At 40.0% G+C, this 18,491-nt stretch overlaps 2 protein-coding genes across 5 annotated transcripts in view; both read right to left on the reverse strand.

Moving 5' to 3' along the window:
- Window positions 1-1,146: 1,146 nt before the first annotated feature.
- LOC115623815 (diacylglycerol kinase eta-like) lies at window positions 1,147-7,204 on the reverse strand. The gene is made up of 5 exons (XM_030518358.1): window positions 7,199-7,204; window positions 5,831-5,953; window positions 4,856-5,156; window positions 3,590-4,785; window positions 1,147-3,299 (listed from the first exon to the last, which is right to left on the reverse strand). The coding sequence occupies exons 1-5, from the start codon at window positions 7,202-7,204 to the stop codon at window positions 2,991-2,993; spliced, it is 1,935 nt and encodes a 644-aa protein (XP_030374218.1). The 3' UTR covers window positions 1,147-2,990.
- Window positions 6,865-18,491, reverse strand: part of LOC115623425 (diacylglycerol kinase eta) — a 63,033-nt gene continuing 51,406 nt past the window's right edge. Inside the window, exons 3-12 of one of the 4 annotated variants that reach the window (XM_030517753.1) lie at window positions 16,163-17,014; window positions 15,565-16,109; window positions 14,570-15,503; window positions 14,366-14,503; window positions 13,863-14,306; window positions 13,224-13,469; window positions 12,846-13,151; window positions 10,574-10,778; window positions 9,308-10,503; window positions 6,865-9,017 (exon numbers count right to left, since the gene is read on the reverse strand). In XM_030517753.1, coding sequence (XP_030373613.1) covers window positions 8,709-9,017; window positions 9,308-10,503; window positions 10,574-10,778; window positions 12,846-13,151; window positions 13,224-13,469; window positions 13,863-14,306; window positions 14,366-14,503; window positions 14,570-15,503; window positions 15,565-16,109; window positions 16,163-16,963 — 5,124 coding nt within the window. In that variant the 5' untranslated portion in view covers window positions 16,964-17,014 and the 3' untranslated portion in view covers window positions 6,865-8,708. Of the gene's footprint in view, window positions 9,018-9,307; window positions 10,504-10,573; window positions 10,779-12,845; window positions 13,533-13,862; window positions 14,307-14,365; window positions 14,504-14,569; window positions 15,504-15,564; window positions 16,110-16,162; window positions 17,015-18,491 lie in introns of all 4 variants that reach the window. The other 3 variants (XM_030517752.1, XM_030517751.1, XM_030517750.1) reach the window with 3 other exon arrangements.

Below are 18,491 nucleotides of genomic sequence, written 5' to 3' on the forward strand. Positions count from 1 at the left end.
TAAGACGAGCCCACATACCGAGTTTTGAGCCCCTACCTGGTATGGTTTAAAAGTAAAGATCATGCCTACATTGATTTCCCTTATCCTGCAGATCATATATGTTTCACGCTCACCAATTGCAAAACAAATTGTATTTTGAAATCGATTTTCAAATAAAAAATGCAATTAGATTTTTGTTTTGTGTTTTGTTTTTATTGTTATTTATTATTATTAATTTTCTCCGCAGAAAAATGTTCGTATTATAATTTGCATATTATTTGGGGGTAAGAAATATATTTTTTATTGCATAGCATACTCGTATATACGCCTGTAATACAATTTTAATTCAAATTGGTGTATTAACTGTTATGTTGTTTAGGTTTTTGCGGGTGTGCTTAAAAATTTCGATCGCTGCTACAAGATTTTAAACTATATTGTGTTTTGGTTCAATTACAAGATTTTACAATTACAATATAAATATTTTTTGTGTATGGGTTTCGGGTGTGTAATATTTTTACATGCAAATATGATTGTTTACAGTGTTACATATAAGTACGAGTAGTTCTGGATTGCATTTTCTGAGCGAATCGTGACATTTACATTTTGGATTGGGCAATTATAGTATAGTATACAGTATTTTGAAATTACATTTTCGCATATTGGCTATTATGAGTATTTGTATTATTTAATTTTTAAGTTATTTATTTTTCAAATTTATATACTTTACACATTTTAAGAGTATAGAATGCTGTTATCACAGTATTTTAAATAAGGAAACACATGATTTTTAGAATTTAGATTCCAGAAAAATGTTGTTAAAACCAAAGCTAAAAAAATGAAAGGAAAAGTAGAAGTTTTTGAATGATTAAGGAACTTAACATAAGTGAATAATTGAGGAAATTTCAGCTTTTTGTCTAATCATGAATTTGCATTCTAAATTGCTTTAAAGTTAGGTCGAAAATACATGTGTCGAAAAAATGTTCTGGGATTTTTTCTTACACGTATGTATTTAAGTTATTCATTTGTATTAGTTATATAATTTTTAATGTTTTCGGATTACACAAAGTATATTTGTGTAACGAAAAGTTCGTGTATATGTTTAAATTTTTAATTCAGTTTAAATTAGTTTTATTAATTTAATTTAATTTAAATTTTTTAAACGTAAGCGTAAATAGTTCAGATATTTCACAAATATATCTCAAAAATTGTATTTATTCAACACACTTAAAGAAATGTGCAGCTTGAGAGTGTTGTTGTAGGTATTACTTGAAATTATATTGCAAAGGTTTACAACAAATCAATCGAGTTGGTCTGGGCCCATTTATACTTATATATCAAAAAATATAATTTATAGACGTCGCTCAAGAGATTTGTTATTGTTTATTATTAGTTAGAATTATTCGTTTCAAAAACTCGCTCAACTGGAGACAACTTGAGCAAACATTTGGAAACGACTTACTTTAGAAAAACTAAAATAAAGGTATTCTTGGTTTTCTCACACAGACATGGTGTACGATGTATATGCAGCCATATATATATATGTATATATATAGTATAATATATATGTAAATATGTATGTATATACTTTTGCTAATCGAAAATAGGTAACTATAAAAATTTAGCACAATTCTCTTAATTCGAATGTTGGGTTTTTCATTTCTTACATTTTTGATAAAAGTTGCTTGCTTTGCTTCACCAAACAATTAAAAGGTATACCAAAAGGTCTTCAACACACAAATTTAATCCGAGTTTTACAATCTAGCTAAATTTTGAAATACATACCAAACTAACGGAAACACTGGCGCACCGCACCGAACCGAAGTGCTCCGCACTTACTGGTACTTGCCCTAGGACCTAAACTTATGACGAAAAAAACGCTTTAAATTTAGTAACTAAATTCCATGTACATTATAAATAAACGAATTTCATTTGCTTTTGGTTTTTTTTTATCTTAATTTTTGGTTACCACAAAAAATGACACATCAAACAGACTTTTCTTTGTTACAATTACGAGTATAATGTTAGCATGGGTTCGACACAACAATGTTGGGAAACATTTACACGATTTATGTATGCATGTATGTATAGTATGTATATAGCTTAGAGAAGGTATAATTAATAATACAATAATATGTCGAGATTGGTTTTAAAATAGATATTTGTCTTTTGGGTTTACAATTATAAAAATTAAATTGCTTATTAATTTAGAATGTTTTTTGTTTGGGTCTAAAGGTATAAACGAGTCATTTTCCTAATCGATTTTCGAATTTGAAAAAGAGTTAAGCGTAAATGGGATCTTAAACGCTGCTTGCTTTCTTAAAAACTAGTTGTTGGGTTTGCTGTTAATTAATATCCTTTTGGTTTTGCATGTGCCACTACATTTAAATTCGTTTTGCTGCCAATTCAATAATTTTGCTTTTGACAAATCCAAAAATGAAATTCAGTTATTTGCGCTTACATGACTAGATCAGAAAATGATAGGCAAGTCTCTTTTAACTAAATAGCTGTTTTCGTTTTCTTTCTCTTGAAACGAAATCATTTATAATTTAAATAGTTTTGAAATAATCTTCGTTTTCTTTCTCTTGAAACGAAATCATTTATAATTTAAATAGTTTTGAAATAATTAAAGAGATTTTTGTTCGTTAGCCCCGCTCCTAAAATCGAGCTTTAGAGTTAGGCGCGTTCACTCAATTATTCCCACCCGATTTCAGTTTGTTTTGTTAATTTTGTTTTCGTTAGCTAAGCTAGCCTATAAATAGTGATTGTGTTATGCATTTTTCCCATAAAAAAACTAACACTCTTACTGTTCGCTTACAACACTAAACAGCCACACAAAATGCCTTAACATATCCCAAGCACAACAAACTCTAAGAGCGGCTTTCGAAGACTGATTTTTGTACTAGCCGGTAGTTCATTAAACAATCTCCCCTACACTTTCCCCCTCTCTCTACTTCCCTCCCCTCTCACAAAACAGGAACAATTTTGATTGTAGTGGCATAGTTGGGTTCGATTTAGTTCTCGCTCAAATCCTTAATAGCCTGCAGGATGCGCTTCACATGACCTACTTTTACAACGCCCAAGTCCTTCAAATCTCGCCGGCCTAGTGTCAACAGCTCCTTGCCACGAATATCGTTCTTTAGGAAGCTATCCACATATTCGGATAGCTGCATAGTCTCCAGCCAGGTGACCACCTCATTGACGCTCCAGTTATTGGCAGCCTCACGCGTGTTGGTGAGCGGTGGCTTGAACTGTTGTTGACCGGCGGTAGAGCCTGAGCGTAGACGTACCCAGAAGAGACGGGATTTCCGGCGACCATCGGACTAAGAAAGAATAGATTTATTACAAATGACGAATATTAAAAATGTATAATTACAAAGCTTATAAATAAAATGACAAAAATGAATAATAGACATTTTTCTATTGCAGCAATACTATATAAGAGGTTGGACCTATGCATGGATTGTAATTAACTAGATCAGCATGCCAATAAGCTCAAGCTACCTTCCTGGTTTGGTGAACCTAGCTGTTATGATTCAAAATGTATTGGAGTTCATACAGACGGACAGACGAACTAACGCACTGAAATAAAATTTAAATCTATTGTGATTACCTCTTCATTGGGTGCCAGGACATTAAAGTAGGCACGCAGCTTGCCATCGATGCACTTTTGAACGGAACATTTCTTCAGCTCCATTTCCATGTTGGCCAATGCTGCACTCAATTTAGTTTCCAGATCCTCACGCAATATGAGACTGTGTCCACGATCTCTGAGCAAAGTACAAGCATCGTCATAAAGCTGACGCGACGAATCGATGACCTCCACCAGCTTGGTGCGCAACGAGGGACCTTCCAGCAGCTTGCCCTGGGGATGTATAGACTCCAGGGCCTCACTGGCACGGCAGGCTACCTCGTAAAGATCGTGTTGCAGTGCCGGATGGGATATGATCAAGAACTTGACCCATTTCACCAAAGAGCTGACAGCCTCAATGAAATTGAGCAGCACATAGCACTCACGCTCCGAAATGACTTCATCGGTAGAGGTGGCATGTTCCGAGGCAGTCGACGAGGCGTCACGTTGAATGGAAATGCTGTGCTGACGTTGTTTCTCTTGCCAGCTCTTCAAGGATACCTCCAAACTGCGGTTACGACACAGCATCTGGACACGATTCTTGTGCAAAATGCGTATCATGCCGGGTGGTTGTAGCCAGGCCTCACCATCCACCTGTATGGGTATCTCCTCATCGCCAAGAATATTAATCTGTACGCTCTGACATTGAGCAATGCGATGATGTTGCAGATTAATGAGGCGAGAGGCGGCCATTTGTACCGATCCAAAGACGGCCACAACTTCCAAAACGCGATCATCGAAGCTGGGTGGGAGGAAGATGTCGTCCTTCTTGGTGTTACCCCAAAAGTTGGTGCCGCCCATGAAGCTGGGTATATTTAAGATGACAATACCCTGAAGTTCGGGCAATGGAATGCGCTGTCCATCACACTCCAGCTGCACACGCTGCTCCAGATTTTTGCAGGTCTTTTGTAGGAGCTGCTTCGAGCCCAGCACACCATACCACATATAATTGCGGGCACGTGAGCGACACTTCTCTGGATGCTCCTCCCGCTTGTTGTGGAAGTCCAGCGAGATTTTGGCATCGATGCCAATACCGAAATAGTTATTCATCACGCACTTCTCATGGTAACCCGCAAGCAGCGTCTCATCGGGATCCATGAGCGGACTAACTGCAGCGCATAGAGTGTCCGCATTGGCGAGCAAACACTTGGAAATAAATCCAGTGCCATTGGTGAGATCTGAGGATAAAGTATACATAAGTCGCATAAGTTATTTGTTGGGCTGGTATCTCAGTTGTTGTCTACTTACTGGGCCAATTGGGCAACCGCACGAGCGGATTGATAATCGGTAGCTTGCGATTGCACTCCTCTGGTGGTGTTTTGTCCTTCTCCTTGCCGGACTTGTCATCCTTATCGGCAGTGCCGAAGTGATCGAAGCCGAAGAGTGTAGACCCCATAAAGAGGCTCGACTTGGAACCCTTAAGTGTTTGTAAATTGGGCAAAGCTTCATTCGGCTGCAAGAGAGAGTTGACGATTAGTTTGGACTCTGCTGGAACAGTTACCAACGAGTACGAGTATGTGTCAAAGAGCAACTGGAAAGTCAGCACTAACTACGATACAAAGAAACATGTGGGCGTGTGTGGTGAGAGTGTTGTGGTTGTGGTTGTGGTGGTGCATGTGGCTTAGCGTTGTGTTGTTACTGACGCAGGGTTGCTGTTGTTATTATTTATTGTTATTGTAGAGCAGTTTTAGAGAGAATTAGAGACAGCGTACTACTGGAAACGGAAAACCATAACTTAGTTTGAAAGCAAAGCTACTTGTGTGCTTTTTGGTTGAAGGTGTGTGTAATTGTTGTTGTTGTTTGATGTTGGCTGGTGTTGTATAGAAAGCTGTGATATAAGTATGCATGTATGTACGTGTATGTTTACAGAGTTAGTCTTAGTCTGGGGTACTTTACAACACTACTGATTACGGCGGCAACACGTGTAACACAATCTCAAAGTAAAAAGAACGTGAAAGTGAATTTGAAGCTGACACTGGAACTGGAGAGTTGGCATTTGGTATTATACAGGGACTATTTGCAGTTTTCTTTTTTTTTTTTTTTTTTTTTTTTTGCTTTTGTTAGTTATTTGGCATTGGTATGTAGGTTTAAACATCGAAAGAAGAACGAACGAGGGAGCGCAGGATTTCAACATGGCAACGGCAACGGCAACGTAGCGCTTTGACCAGCCTTTGGACAGGCTGGCATTCGGGGGGAGAGGTGGACAGCTATTGACGAGCTTACCAGCGGTATAAGTGGTCTGATAAGCGCCAGGGTGGCGAGGCGAATGTCTGGTTCGGCAACCACAAAGAAACGCACGCTCAAGAATCCGTAGGCGCGTTTTGTTAATGCTTTTTGGTTTTTCTTCTAAGAAAACGTATTTAATATGGATTTGTAGTTTGTTTGTGTATTAAGTATGCGAAATAAAAATATACACTACCCTCCACTAAAACATATTTCAAAACAAATCAGATTACATTTCCCTACAAATTCTCTTACATGATACAAGCCTTTTACTTTGATAAATATATTGTCGCTGTTTTATAGAGCGGCAGCGTATATTTTTTATTTTTAAATGAAGAAAGTGTAGTTAGAGCGAGTAATATACAAGTTGTTGTTTTTTGTATGAATAGCTGCAGTAAGAGTTTTTTTTTTTACATATGAAAACGATAAATGAAATAATATTGTAATAATATAGTTGACATAATTTTGAAATACATACCAATTGTTTTTGTGCTTTTTATAAAAAAAAACATTACATTTTCGCATATTGGCTATTATGAGTATTTGTATTATTTAATTTTTAAGTTATTTATTTTTCAAATTTATATACTTTACACATTTTAAGAGTATAGAATGCTGTTATCACAGTATTTTAAATAAGGAAACACATGATTTTTAGAATTTAGATTCCAGAAAAATGTTGTTAAAACCAAAGCTAAAAAAATGAAAGGAAAAGTAGAAGTTTTTGAATGATTAAGGAACTTAACATAAGTGAATAATTGAGGAAATTTCAGCTTTTTGTCTAATCATGAATTTGCATTCTAAATTGCTTTAAAGTTAGGTCGAAAATACATGTGTCGAAAAAATGTTCTGGGATTTTTTCTTACACGTATGTATTTAAGTTATTCATTTGTATTAGTTATATAATTTTTAATGTTTTCGGATTACACAAAGTATATTTGTGTAACGAAAAGTTCGTGTATATGTTTAAATTTTTAATTCAGTTTAAATTAGTTTTATTAATTTAATTTAATTTAAATTTTTTAAACGTAAGCGTAAATAGTTCAGATATTTCACAAATATATCTCAAAAATTGTATTTATTCAACACACTTAAAGAAATGTGCAGCTTGAGAGTGTTGTTGTAGGTATTACTTGAAATTATATTGCAAAGGTTTACAACAAATCAATCGAGTTGGTCTGGGCCCATTTATACTTATATATCAAAAAATATAATTTATAGACGTCGCTCAAGAGATTTGTTATTGTTTATTATTAGTTAGAATTATTCGTTTCAAAAACTCGCTCAACTGGAGACAACTTGAGCAAACATTTGGAAACGACTTACTTTAGAAAAACTAAAATAAAGGTATTCTTGGTTTTCTCACACAGACATGGTGTACGATGTATATGCAGCCATATATATATATGTATATATATAGTATAATATATATGTAAATATGTATGTATATACTTTTGCTAATCGAAAATAGGTAACTATAAAAATTTAGCACAATTCTCTTAATTCGAATGTTGGGTTTTTCATTTCTTACATTTTTGATAAAAGTTGCTTGCTTTGCTTCACCAAACAATTAAAAGGTATACCAAAAGGTCTTCAACACACAAATTTAATCCGAGTTTTACAATCTAGCTAAATTTTGAAATACATACCAAACTAACGGAAACACTGGCGCACCGCACCGAACCGAAGTGCTCCGCACTTACTGGTACTTGCCCTAGGACCTAAACTTATGACGAAAAAAACGCTTTAAATTTAGTAACTAAATTCCATGTACATTATAAATAAACGAATTTCATTTGCTTTTGGTTTTTTTTTATCTTAATTTTTGGTTACCACAAAAAATGACACATCAAACAGACTTTTCTTTGTTACAATTACGAGTATAATGTTAGCATGGGTTCGACACAACAATGTTGGGAAACATTTACACGATTTATGTATGCATGTATGTATAGTATGTATATAGCTTAGAGAAGGTATAATTAATAATACAATAATATGTCGAGATTGGTTTTAAAATAGATATTTGTCTTTTGGGTTTACAATTATAAAAATTAAATTGCTTATTAATTTAGAATGTTTTTTGTTTGGGTCTAAAGGTATAAACGAGTCATTTTCCTAATCGATTTTCGAATTTGAAAAAGAGTTAAGCGTAAATGGGATCTTAAACGCTGCTTGCTTTCTTAAAAACTAGTTGTTGGGTTTGCTGTTAATTAATATCCTTTTGGTTTTGCATGTGCCACTACATTTAAATTCGTTTTGCTGCCAATTCAATAATTTTGCTTTTGACAAATCCAAAAATGAAATTCAGTTATTTGCGCTTACATGACTAGATCAGAAAATGATAGGCAAGTCTCTTTTAACTAAATAGCTGTTTTCGTTTTCTTTCTCTTGAAACGAAATCATTTATAATTTAAATAGTTTTGAAATAATCTTCGTTTTCTTTCTCTTGAAACGAAATCATTTATAATTTAAATAGTTTTGAAATAATTAAAGAGATTTTTGTTCGTTAGCCCCGCTCCTAAAATCGAGCTTTAGAGTTAGGCGCGTTCACTCAATTATTCCCACCCGATTTCAGTTTGTTTTGTTAATTTTGTTTTCGTTAGCTAAGCTAGCCTATAAATAGTGATTGTGTTATGCATTTTTCCCATAAAAAAACTAACACTCTTACTGTTCGCTTACAACACTAAACAGCCACACAAAATGCCTTAACATATCCCAAGCACAACAAACTCTAAGAGCGGCTTTCGAAGACTGATTTTTGTACTAGCCGGTAGTTCATTAAACAATCTCCCCTACACTTTCCCCCTCTCTCTACTTCCCTCCCCTCTCACAAAACAGGAACAATTTTGATTGTAGTGGCATAGTTGGGTTCGATTTAGTTCTCGCTCAAATCCTTAATAGCCTGCAGGATGCGCTTCACATGACCTACTTTTACAACGCCCAAGTCCTTCAAATCTCGCCGGCCTAGTGTCAACAGCTCCTTGCCACGAATATCGTTCTTTAGGAAGCTATCCACATATTCGGATAGCTGCATAGTCTCCAGCCAGGTGACCACCTCATTGACGCTCCAGTTATTGGCAGCCTCACGCGTGTTGGTGAGCGGTGGCTTGAACTGTTGTTGACCGGCGGTAGAGCCTGAGCGTAGACGTACCCAGAAGAGACGGGATTTCCGGCGACCATCGGACTAAGAAAGAATAGATTTATTACAAATGACGAATATTAAAAATGTATAATTACAAAGCTTATAAATAAAATGACAAAAATGAATAATAGACATTTTTCTATTGCAGCAATACTATATAAGAGGTTGGACCTATGCATGGATTGTAATTAACTAGATCAGCATGCCAATAAGCTCAAGCTACCTTCCTGGTTTGGTGAACCTAGCTGTTATGATTCAAAATGTATTGGAGTTCATACAGACGGACAGACGAACTAACGCACTGAAATAAAATTTAAATCTATTGTGATTACCTCTTCATTGGGTGCCAGGACATTAAAGTAGGCACGCAGCTTGCCATCGATGCACTTTTGAACGGAACATTTCTTCAGCTCCATTTCCATGTTGGCCAATGCTGCACTCAATTTAGTTTCCAGATCCTCACGCAATATGAGACTGTGTCCACGATCTCTGAGCAAAGTACAAGCATCGTCATAAAGCTGACGCGACGAATCGATGACCTCCACCAGCTTGGTGCGCAACGAGGGACCTTCCAGCAGCTTGCCCTGGGGATGTATAGACTCCAGGGCCTCACTGGCACGGCAGGCTACCTCGTAAAGATCGTGTTGCAGTGCCGGATGGGATATGATCAAGAACTTGACCCATTTCACCAAAGAGCTGACAGCCTCAATGAAATTGAGCAGCACATAGCACTCACGCTCCGAAATGACTTCATCGGTAGAGGTGGCATGTTCCGAGGCAGTCGACGAGGCGTCACGTTGAATGGAAATGCTGTGCTGACGTTGTTTCTCTTGCCAGCTCTTCAAGGATACCTCCAAACTGCGGTTACGACACAGCATCTGGACACGATTCTTGTGCAAAATGCGTATCATGCCGGGTGGTTGTAGCCAGGCCTCACCATCCACCTGTATGGGTATCTCCTCATCGCCAAGAATATTAATCTGTACGCTCTGACATTGAGCAATGCGATGATGTTGCAGATTAATGAGGCGAGAGGCGGCCATTTGTACCGATCCAAAGACGGCCACAACTTCCAAAACGCGATCATCGAAGCTGGGTGGGAGGAAGATGTCGTCCTTCTTGGTGTTACCCCAAAAGTTGGTGCCGCCCATGAAGCTGGGTATATTTAAGATGACAATACCCTGAAGTTCGGGCAATGGAATGCGCTGTCCATCACACTCCAGCTGCACACGCTGCTCCAGATTTTTGCAGGTCTTTTGTAGGAGCTGCTTCGAGCCCAGCACACCATACCACATATAATTGCGGGCACGTGAGCGACACTTCTCTGGATGCTCCTCCCGCTTGTTGTGGAAGTCCAGCGAGATTTTGGCATCGATGCCAATACCGAAATAGTTATTCATCACGCACTTCTCATGGTAACCCGCAAGCAGCGTCTCATCGGGATCCATGAGCGGACTAACTGCAGCGCATAGAGTGTCCGCATTGGCGAGCAAACACTTGGAAATAAATCCAGTGCCATTGGTGAGATCTGAGGATAAAGTATACATAAGTCGCATAAGTTATTTGTTGGGCTGGTATCTCAGTTGTTGTCTACTTACTGGGCCAATTGGGCAACCGCACGAGCGGATTGATAATCGGTAGCTTGCGATTGCACTCCTCTGGTGGTGTTTTGTCCTTCTCCTTGCCGGACTTGTCATCCTTATCGGCAGTGCCGAAGTGATCGAAGCCGAAGAGTGTAGACCCCATAAAGAGGCTCGACTTGGAACCCTTAAGTGTTTGTAAATTGGGCAAAGCTTCATTCGGCTGCAAGAGAGAGTTGACGATTAGTTTGGACTCTGCTGGAACAGTTACCAACGAGTACGAGTATGTGTCAAAGAGCAACTGGAAAGTCAGCACTAACTACGATACAAAGAAACATGTGGGCGTGTGTGGTGAGAGTGTTGTGGTTGTGGTTGTGGTGGTGCATGTGGCTTAGCGTTGTGTTGTTACTGACGCAGGGTTGCTGTTGTTATTATTTATTGTTATTGTAGAGCAGTTTTAGAGAGAATTAGAGACAGCGTACTACTGGAAACGGAAAACCATAACTTAGTTTGAAAGCAAAGCTACTTGTGTGCTTTTTGGTTGAAGGTGTGTGTAATTGTTGTTGTTGTTTGATGTTGGCTGGTGTTGTATAGAAAGCTGTGATATAAGTATGCATGTATGTACGTGTATGTTTACAGAGTTAGTCTTAGTCTGGGGTACTTTACAACACTACTGATTACGGCGGCAACACGTGTAACACAATCTCAAAGTAAAAAGAACGTGAAAGTGAATTTGAAGCTGACACTGGAACTGGAGAGTTGGCATTTGGTATTATACAGGGACTATTTGCAGTTTTCTTTTTTTTTTTTTTTTTTTTTTTTTTTGCTTTTGTTAGTTATTTGGCATTGGTATGTAGGTTTAAACATCGAAAGAAGAACGAACGAGGGAGCGCAGGATTTCAACATGGCAACGGCAACGGCAACGTAGCGCTTTGACCAGCCTTTGGACAGGCTGGCATTCGGGGGGAGAGGTGGACAGCTATTGACGAGCTTACCAGCGGTATAAGTGGTCTGATAAGCGCCAGGGTGGCGAGGCGAATGTCTGGTTCGGCAACCACAAAGAAACGCACGCTCAAGAATCCGTAGGCGCGTTTTGTTAATGCTTTTTGGTTTTTCTTCTAAGAAAACGTATTTAATATGGATTTGTAGTTTGTTTGTGTATTAAGTATGCGAAATAAAAATATACACTACCCTCCACTAAAACATATTTCAAAACAAATCAGATTACATTTCCCTACAAATTCTCTTACATGATACAAGCCTTTTACTTTGATAAATATATTGTCGCTGTTTTATAGAGCGGCAGCGTATATTTTTTATTTTTAAATGAAGAAAGTGTAGTTAGAGCGAGTAATATACAAGTTGTTGTTTTTTGTATGAATAGCTGCAGTAAGAGTTTTTTTTTTTACATATGAAAACGATAAATGAAATAATATTGTAATAATATAGTTGACATAATTTTGAAATACATACCAATTGTTTTTGTGCTTTTTATAAAAAAAAACATATATTTACGAGTATTCGTACTTTCTGATGTAGCTTTTTGTGGTTTACTAAATACTTTTCAATTTCTTAACACATTGTGGGTAAAATCATTTGAAATGTGGCAAATGAAAACGTATCTAACTGAGAATATATCTTATGCACTTCAAATGAAAGTCTTAAACTTAAAAATGGCAAAATGTAATAGAAATAATTCGTATGAATCTTCCAAATGAAGGGCACAAGATGTAGCGTTTTGGAGGAAATAAAATCGAAACTGAGAACGCAAATCAGTGTCGAAATAAATTCGTATGAATCTTCCAAATGAAGGGCATAAGATGATTTGCTTTGGAGGAAATAAAATCGAAACTGAAAACGCAAATCTGTGTCGAAATAAATTCGTATGAATCTTCCAAATGAAGGGCACAAGATGATTTGCTTTGGAGGAAATAAAATCGAAACTGAGAACGTAAATCAGTGTCGAAATAAATTCGTATGAATCTTCCGCAAATGAAGATGTTGGTCGTTTTGGAGGAAATAAAATCGAAACTGAAAACGCAAATCCGTGTGGGCCTAAGAGCTCAACTAAAACAGATTGTATGTTCCTCCTTGGCATATAGCCTCGTGCTAAGTGGTTTCTCTTTATTTCTCAATTACCTATAACCGTTGTCTGTATGTGTGACTGCTTGCTGCTCGCCTGACTTATTTGTTCTTTTTTTTTTGGGTACTTTTTGTTTGTTTGCTCGCTTGCCTTGATGCAGTGCAATGCAATTGAATAAAGTTGGGCTTGGACGGCTCTGGGACTTACCTTGAAGAGACTGCCACAGCTAATTCTACGACTAGCTGCCGGTGAACTGCTAAGGAAACGCGCATGCTCCGGATCCAATGTCAATAGATTTGGATTAAAGCCGGAGTGCCGACGATCCTTGTCCTTGTCAAATTCACGCACCGACAAGCTGGGCGCATGGCTCGAGTGGCGTCGTATCTCCGAAGCGTTTAGGCCACGTACGCCGAGCAATGCCGACGACGCGGTTAGCGACGCTGACGAGATCGCCGCTGACGCTTTGACTGAGTCACCGCGCAACGGTGTTGGCGGACGTACAACAACACTTATCTGTGGATAGTTGGGATTTACATCATCAAAGGATTCTTTCTTACACGACTCATCAAATGTTATGCGCTTTACATCTTGTCCGTGACCAGATTTCTTCGTTGGCGATGTTGATGAGGCCATTGCCGATTCGAGTTTGTGTGTCGTCTTTGTTGTTGTTGTTGTGGTGTGTGTTGTTGTTTCAACATCGTGTATTTCAATTTTAATCGCTGATTGTGTGGACAGTTCATCCTCGTTAGTCGTAGTCAAATTGGCGCTAGTTAGAGTCGCCTTATTGGGCGCAGCTTCATCGTCAAGGTTGGCGCTTTCGAGCAAAAGCTGCTGTTGAGATACGATTGTTGTAGTTTGTTTAAGTTTTTTGAGAGAGACGCGCTTTTTGGGACGCTTCATCAGAGGCAAGAGGGCGATTGGACGGTTGGTTGATTAGTTAGTTAGTTGATTGATTGGTTGGTTAGTTGGTTGGTCGGTTGGTTGGTTGGTTGTTTGGTTAGTTGAGATTAGTTGGGCAAGCGCAAGTGAACGGTTTCGTTTTAAATTTGTTAAACAAAAAGAAAAAGTTTTGAAGACAGAAGCAAAACGGAGAGCAACAAAAATTTACCATAAATAATTGCGTCTGAAAACTTCCGATCGTATAAAGCTAGCATATACATACATATACAATTTACCTAAGCTAGACTATTTAGACTTGACCCACCAATACGTGGCTAGACCTACCTTGAAACTTTGTCGTGCAATATCGTTACCTTCCACGAACTGCGCCAGGCTGCAGTATCGCGGAGGCTCACGAATCTTCTGATCATCACATCGATTATCAATCTCGAAGACAATATTTTCGAAACCAAATTGCTGAGGATTGTCATCACTATCCATGCGAGCGAGTCTTGCCATTCGCGGTGGCGATGAGTTACGCCTGCGCGGATGCGTATGGGTGTGGGTCAGGGCGCTCAGGGATTTCTTGCGTGACGGCTTTACTGGACCAACGTGCTCGGAGCATAGTGTAGTCGTATCATCGGTAATGGTGTTGTCCTGCAGCGCATTGGTGATATCGTGCCCGAGTACGGAACTGATGTCATCCATGAGGCTTTCACCTGGCATGGCCTCCGTTTCGTCACTAGTTTCGGGGGAATCGATGTGTGTGAAGTTGCTCGCATCTAGGTTCTATAAATCAATGGGTATTTTGTAGAATCTTACCACACTGCTTTTTCAGGTAAACTTGCCTGTATTATATCGCCCAAAGTCTGAGCTGCCTCGTGCTTATCGAATATTTCGGAGGCCACACTGCACTCCTCGTTGCTAATGGCCGAAAGCACATCGCTCGCCTCGCCTGGCACGTCATCCGATGAGGACTGCTCCTGCTGAGTGTGGCAAAATGTGAAATAGATGAGTTATTTGTTGCAGTGGTAATGGGTGAGGGGACGTACAGTGTTGTTAAGTGCATCGGTATCGATAATGGTTAGGCTAGCGCTTGAGTACACATTTGGGGGGTTGTTGGGGGTTACGACAATGCCGGGTACCTGCAGATTGCTTGATAGTGCCGCTGCTCGTTGTGGCGTACACTTCTCCGTCATCGTGTTGTCCTCTTTCTCCTCGACTTCGATCAGGCTGTTGCCATCGCTTCCTGCCTCTGCTCCCGACTTTCGCTCCTTATCCAGCTCACGAGTCATATAGAAGGTGCGTTCAAATACTTCGATGGGTCGATAATCGGATAGAGGGTCCACAATGGGCTCGCCAGTAATTATGGGAACGCGTAGAAAGTCCACTTTGCGTTCGCCAGTGTCCGCGTTCAATTCGCCCTCGCTTCCAGGCGACAAACGATTGCCGAAATCATCAATGTTGGCTCCACCACTGAGCGAAAGGCGACCCATGCGGTAGATGGTCTCACCATTGGCGCCCTCTTCCATCTCCTGTATGACTTCTGGTACGCCCGAGCTGCGTCGGCTGTCGGCAAACTGTCGAGGAGCCGGCAGATTGATCGAATTGAAGAAGTTCTCATCCACAGAATCGCGTCTCGTTTCCGGTAATGGTGATATGCAGGTTAAGCGAGACGTTTCCATGGTTGGAGAGATGATATTAATGGGAGGTATAATAGGCAATGGGGAACTGCACGGTGTAGATTCGCTGGAGTTGTTAACCGGCAGCTTCAGAGCCTCAAACGGTGTAATGGAGAGTTTGCGTTGATAGCGCTTTGGTCGACCCGGTTCTGAATGTTCGACTACATTGTAAATGGCGCGCTTAACGCTATTTGCTCGGCACTGCAGGGCCTCCTTCTCAGTGGAGCGCAGAGAGCGGCTGTTCCGACGCTCTTTGGTATTGATGTGGTCCTTTTCGTTTTTCTCAATTGATATGTTGGGGTTTCTGTGGGATTATTAACGATATGATTACAACTCGCAGACTATATCAGAGCAAGGAGACTTACAGCAGCGATGGGCTTGAGTTCAGCGTTGTCGACATACTTCGCGCAATCAGACTGCTTATTGTGGCAATCAGATCATCGCCACTGTGGGCACCGGTCTCTTCCTCCTTCAGGGCATCAAGCAGCATACTCAACTTTTGACGCAATATGTCACACTTGATGGCTAACTGCTCGTCCTCCTTGTGATGCTCCGAAATGCGCATGACTAGCTCGTCGATTGTATCGCACAGGGTGCGGGTGGATGATATCAGGGTCTGAGTGTCATTTGTTTCCACAATGAAGCGAAGATGATGATTTGCCGAGGTCACCATGCCAGTGAGCAAAGCTTCCTGTTCCGTTGTTATTGACATTTTTGGGATTTTCGGCACAGAAATTGCCTTCTCAAAGACCATAATGCTCCAGCGATCCAGCATTTTGGTGCTGGCCGATTCATAGCGTTCGAGTATTTGAGGGAGGTGTGTGTCATCGTCACAGGAGGAGCCCCAGCCCAGCACGCGTGCCAAATCGTTACCAGTACCCAATGGCATAACCGCCACTTGGCATTGTTTCTATAAGTAGGATTGTATAGAGTTGTCGATGATCACTAAAGATAATTACTTACGTGCATGTTAAATCGATCGATTTCGCTTAGGACCCAGCCAACGGAGCCATCGCCAGAGCAGACGAGTATGCGAAACATCTCGAAGTGGCGAAAGAGACGCAAGCCCAGGCTGGGTCCCGTCGATATAAGATCAAAAACCTGCGCCGGATTCAACAGCTGCTTAAAGCGACGCAAAAACTTGACACCCTGATTATCGCCAGACTTGGAATTGACGAAGACGAGCAGTGGCGAGAAGTTTCCTTTAGGGCTGACCACATCCCAAGCATCATCATTGCTGATCGAATGCACACTGGTGGGTGGCACTACAGACAACTTAGCCGGCCCAATAGGACACGCCACGGCCATTTGAGGCCGACAGGCCACATGAACTGTGGCCCGGCACCACAGACAACGCCAGTCTTGCAGGCGCAGCACAGATCCGCAGGTTTTTTTGCAAACGCCACACACTGCTGAAACGGGAAGATTGCCCTCCATCCATTGATGCGGCATTATGATGCTGCCGTCGGGCTGCTCTATGATATCCTTGCCCACGGTGGCCAGCGTTGTCCACTTGCAGTTGGCTATGGCCTTCGCCGCACATCTCTTGTGCACCTTACACTTGCAAACCTCACAACTAAGACCGTGCGAGGTGACTCCCGAGAGGGCGTCCCGACACACATTGCAGTAGGTGGGTCGTGCGTGTGAAGTGGCATACCAGTGATGGTGGTTGGACAGTATGTCGTGCTGATCGATTAGAAAACTATCGCCACGAGGCCGTTGCGGCGTTGTGGCCGTTTTCAAGGAGCCCAGCCAGTCCTCCATGTCGCGGCGGGAATCGGCGCACAGCACCAGCGAACGGGTGGGTGTGATTATCTGCAAATACAGACAGACAGCAATACGTGCTAATTAGTTGTGTTATCAAATGAAGGATTAGTGTAGTGTACGATGGGATGAATATTTGCTGCTGAGAAAATAAATCAACACATGGGGAAACTTGCAGCTAAATAAACATTTTATAAAATGCTTCACGAAGGTCTAATATATTTCTAAAAATATTTTTTATCAGACACGTTAGCTTTACTAAAACTAATGTTATATACATTTTCCATTTACGAGTATGTTTTGGTAATATTCAAGATATGAATATACTTAGAACTCTAGTCTATTGTCTCGACAAAAAAAAAAAAAAAAAAAAATGGAAGCTTAAAATTTGTTTTTTTTTTTATAAAAATATATCCATATACTATAGTCCTTTTGGTCACAAATAATAAATGAAAGGGAGAGGGAATATTTAATAAGTACGAGAATTTATCATTAAATACTTGTCCGCGAAAAACATATATACGTCGTATTAGGGAGAGCGTGTTGCCTTTAGTTACATAATTTGTCTGCTGCCATTAACATGCAAATATGGTTCCATGTTAATGTTAATGCCTAGACGGGCGGGTGCGGCACGCGTCAACTAAATGCGCATAACAAAGCGACGCGCCCAAAGACGATTACACTCTCCACCCACCCAGTGGCTGCTCTGGAGCCTTTAACATTCCACACTAACACTCTCATCTACATACGCGCATACCATAATTAATATACAACCTTTTGGCTAGGATGCTCATGGCCGCAACTACAAACACAACTACATACAATAACTGGCTGGATTATGATGTTCGCTAAGCTCTCTTTAATTTATGGTCAGCGTGTCCTTAGAACACATCCTTGATGTAACCTAAACCATATCACCTTTTAGTTTTACTGCTGCTGGCATTGTAGCCACCTGCTCGTGCAGCCCCCTCGACTGCTCCCACAACCGGTCGGTCCTACATTCTAACATTCTTTCGCTTTTTGCGGTCAAGTTCATTCGTGTAATTGATGTCAAAAAGTATTTTATTAAGTTAATGAGCTGCCGCTGCGGATGCCACGGCCGTGCCCGGAGCAGCCTGCAGAGTTGCCTCAGTTATGAGTTTCAGTTTGTTGCTGTTTTTTTTATTTTTATATTATATCATGATTTTTTGTTCTGTTCTGGTCTTGTTCTTGGAGTGCCGCGAGCGTTGGTGGTCTCTATACTGAGGCCTGACATTGTTTGTCGAGCTCATGCTAAAGTTTCCATGACTACAAATTCTGCGTTTAATTAATGTATTTGTGTTAGCATTGGGTATGTTAGTTAAATAAAAATGGCAAGGATGTGGACATTTATGCAGCAATAGGTATAAAAAATTACAATTGTAAATCATTTCAAGTTCGTTTCAATGAGCTTTCAAATAGCACTTTACAAATTGAAGGAATGGGAAAATAAATAAATATTGCAGAAGGTTTTCATAACATATTTACATATATTATAGGGTATTTAAAT

The sequence above is a fragment of the Scaptodrosophila lebanonensis genome, unplaced genomic scaffold (genome assembly GCF_003285725.1).
Source record: "Scaptodrosophila lebanonensis strain 11010-0011.00,11010-0021.00 unplaced genomic scaffold, SlebRS2 tig00000053-arrow-pilon, whole genome shotgun sequence".
NCBI classification, from domain to species: Eukaryota; Metazoa; Arthropoda; class Insecta; order Diptera; family Drosophilidae; genus Scaptodrosophila; species Scaptodrosophila lebanonensis.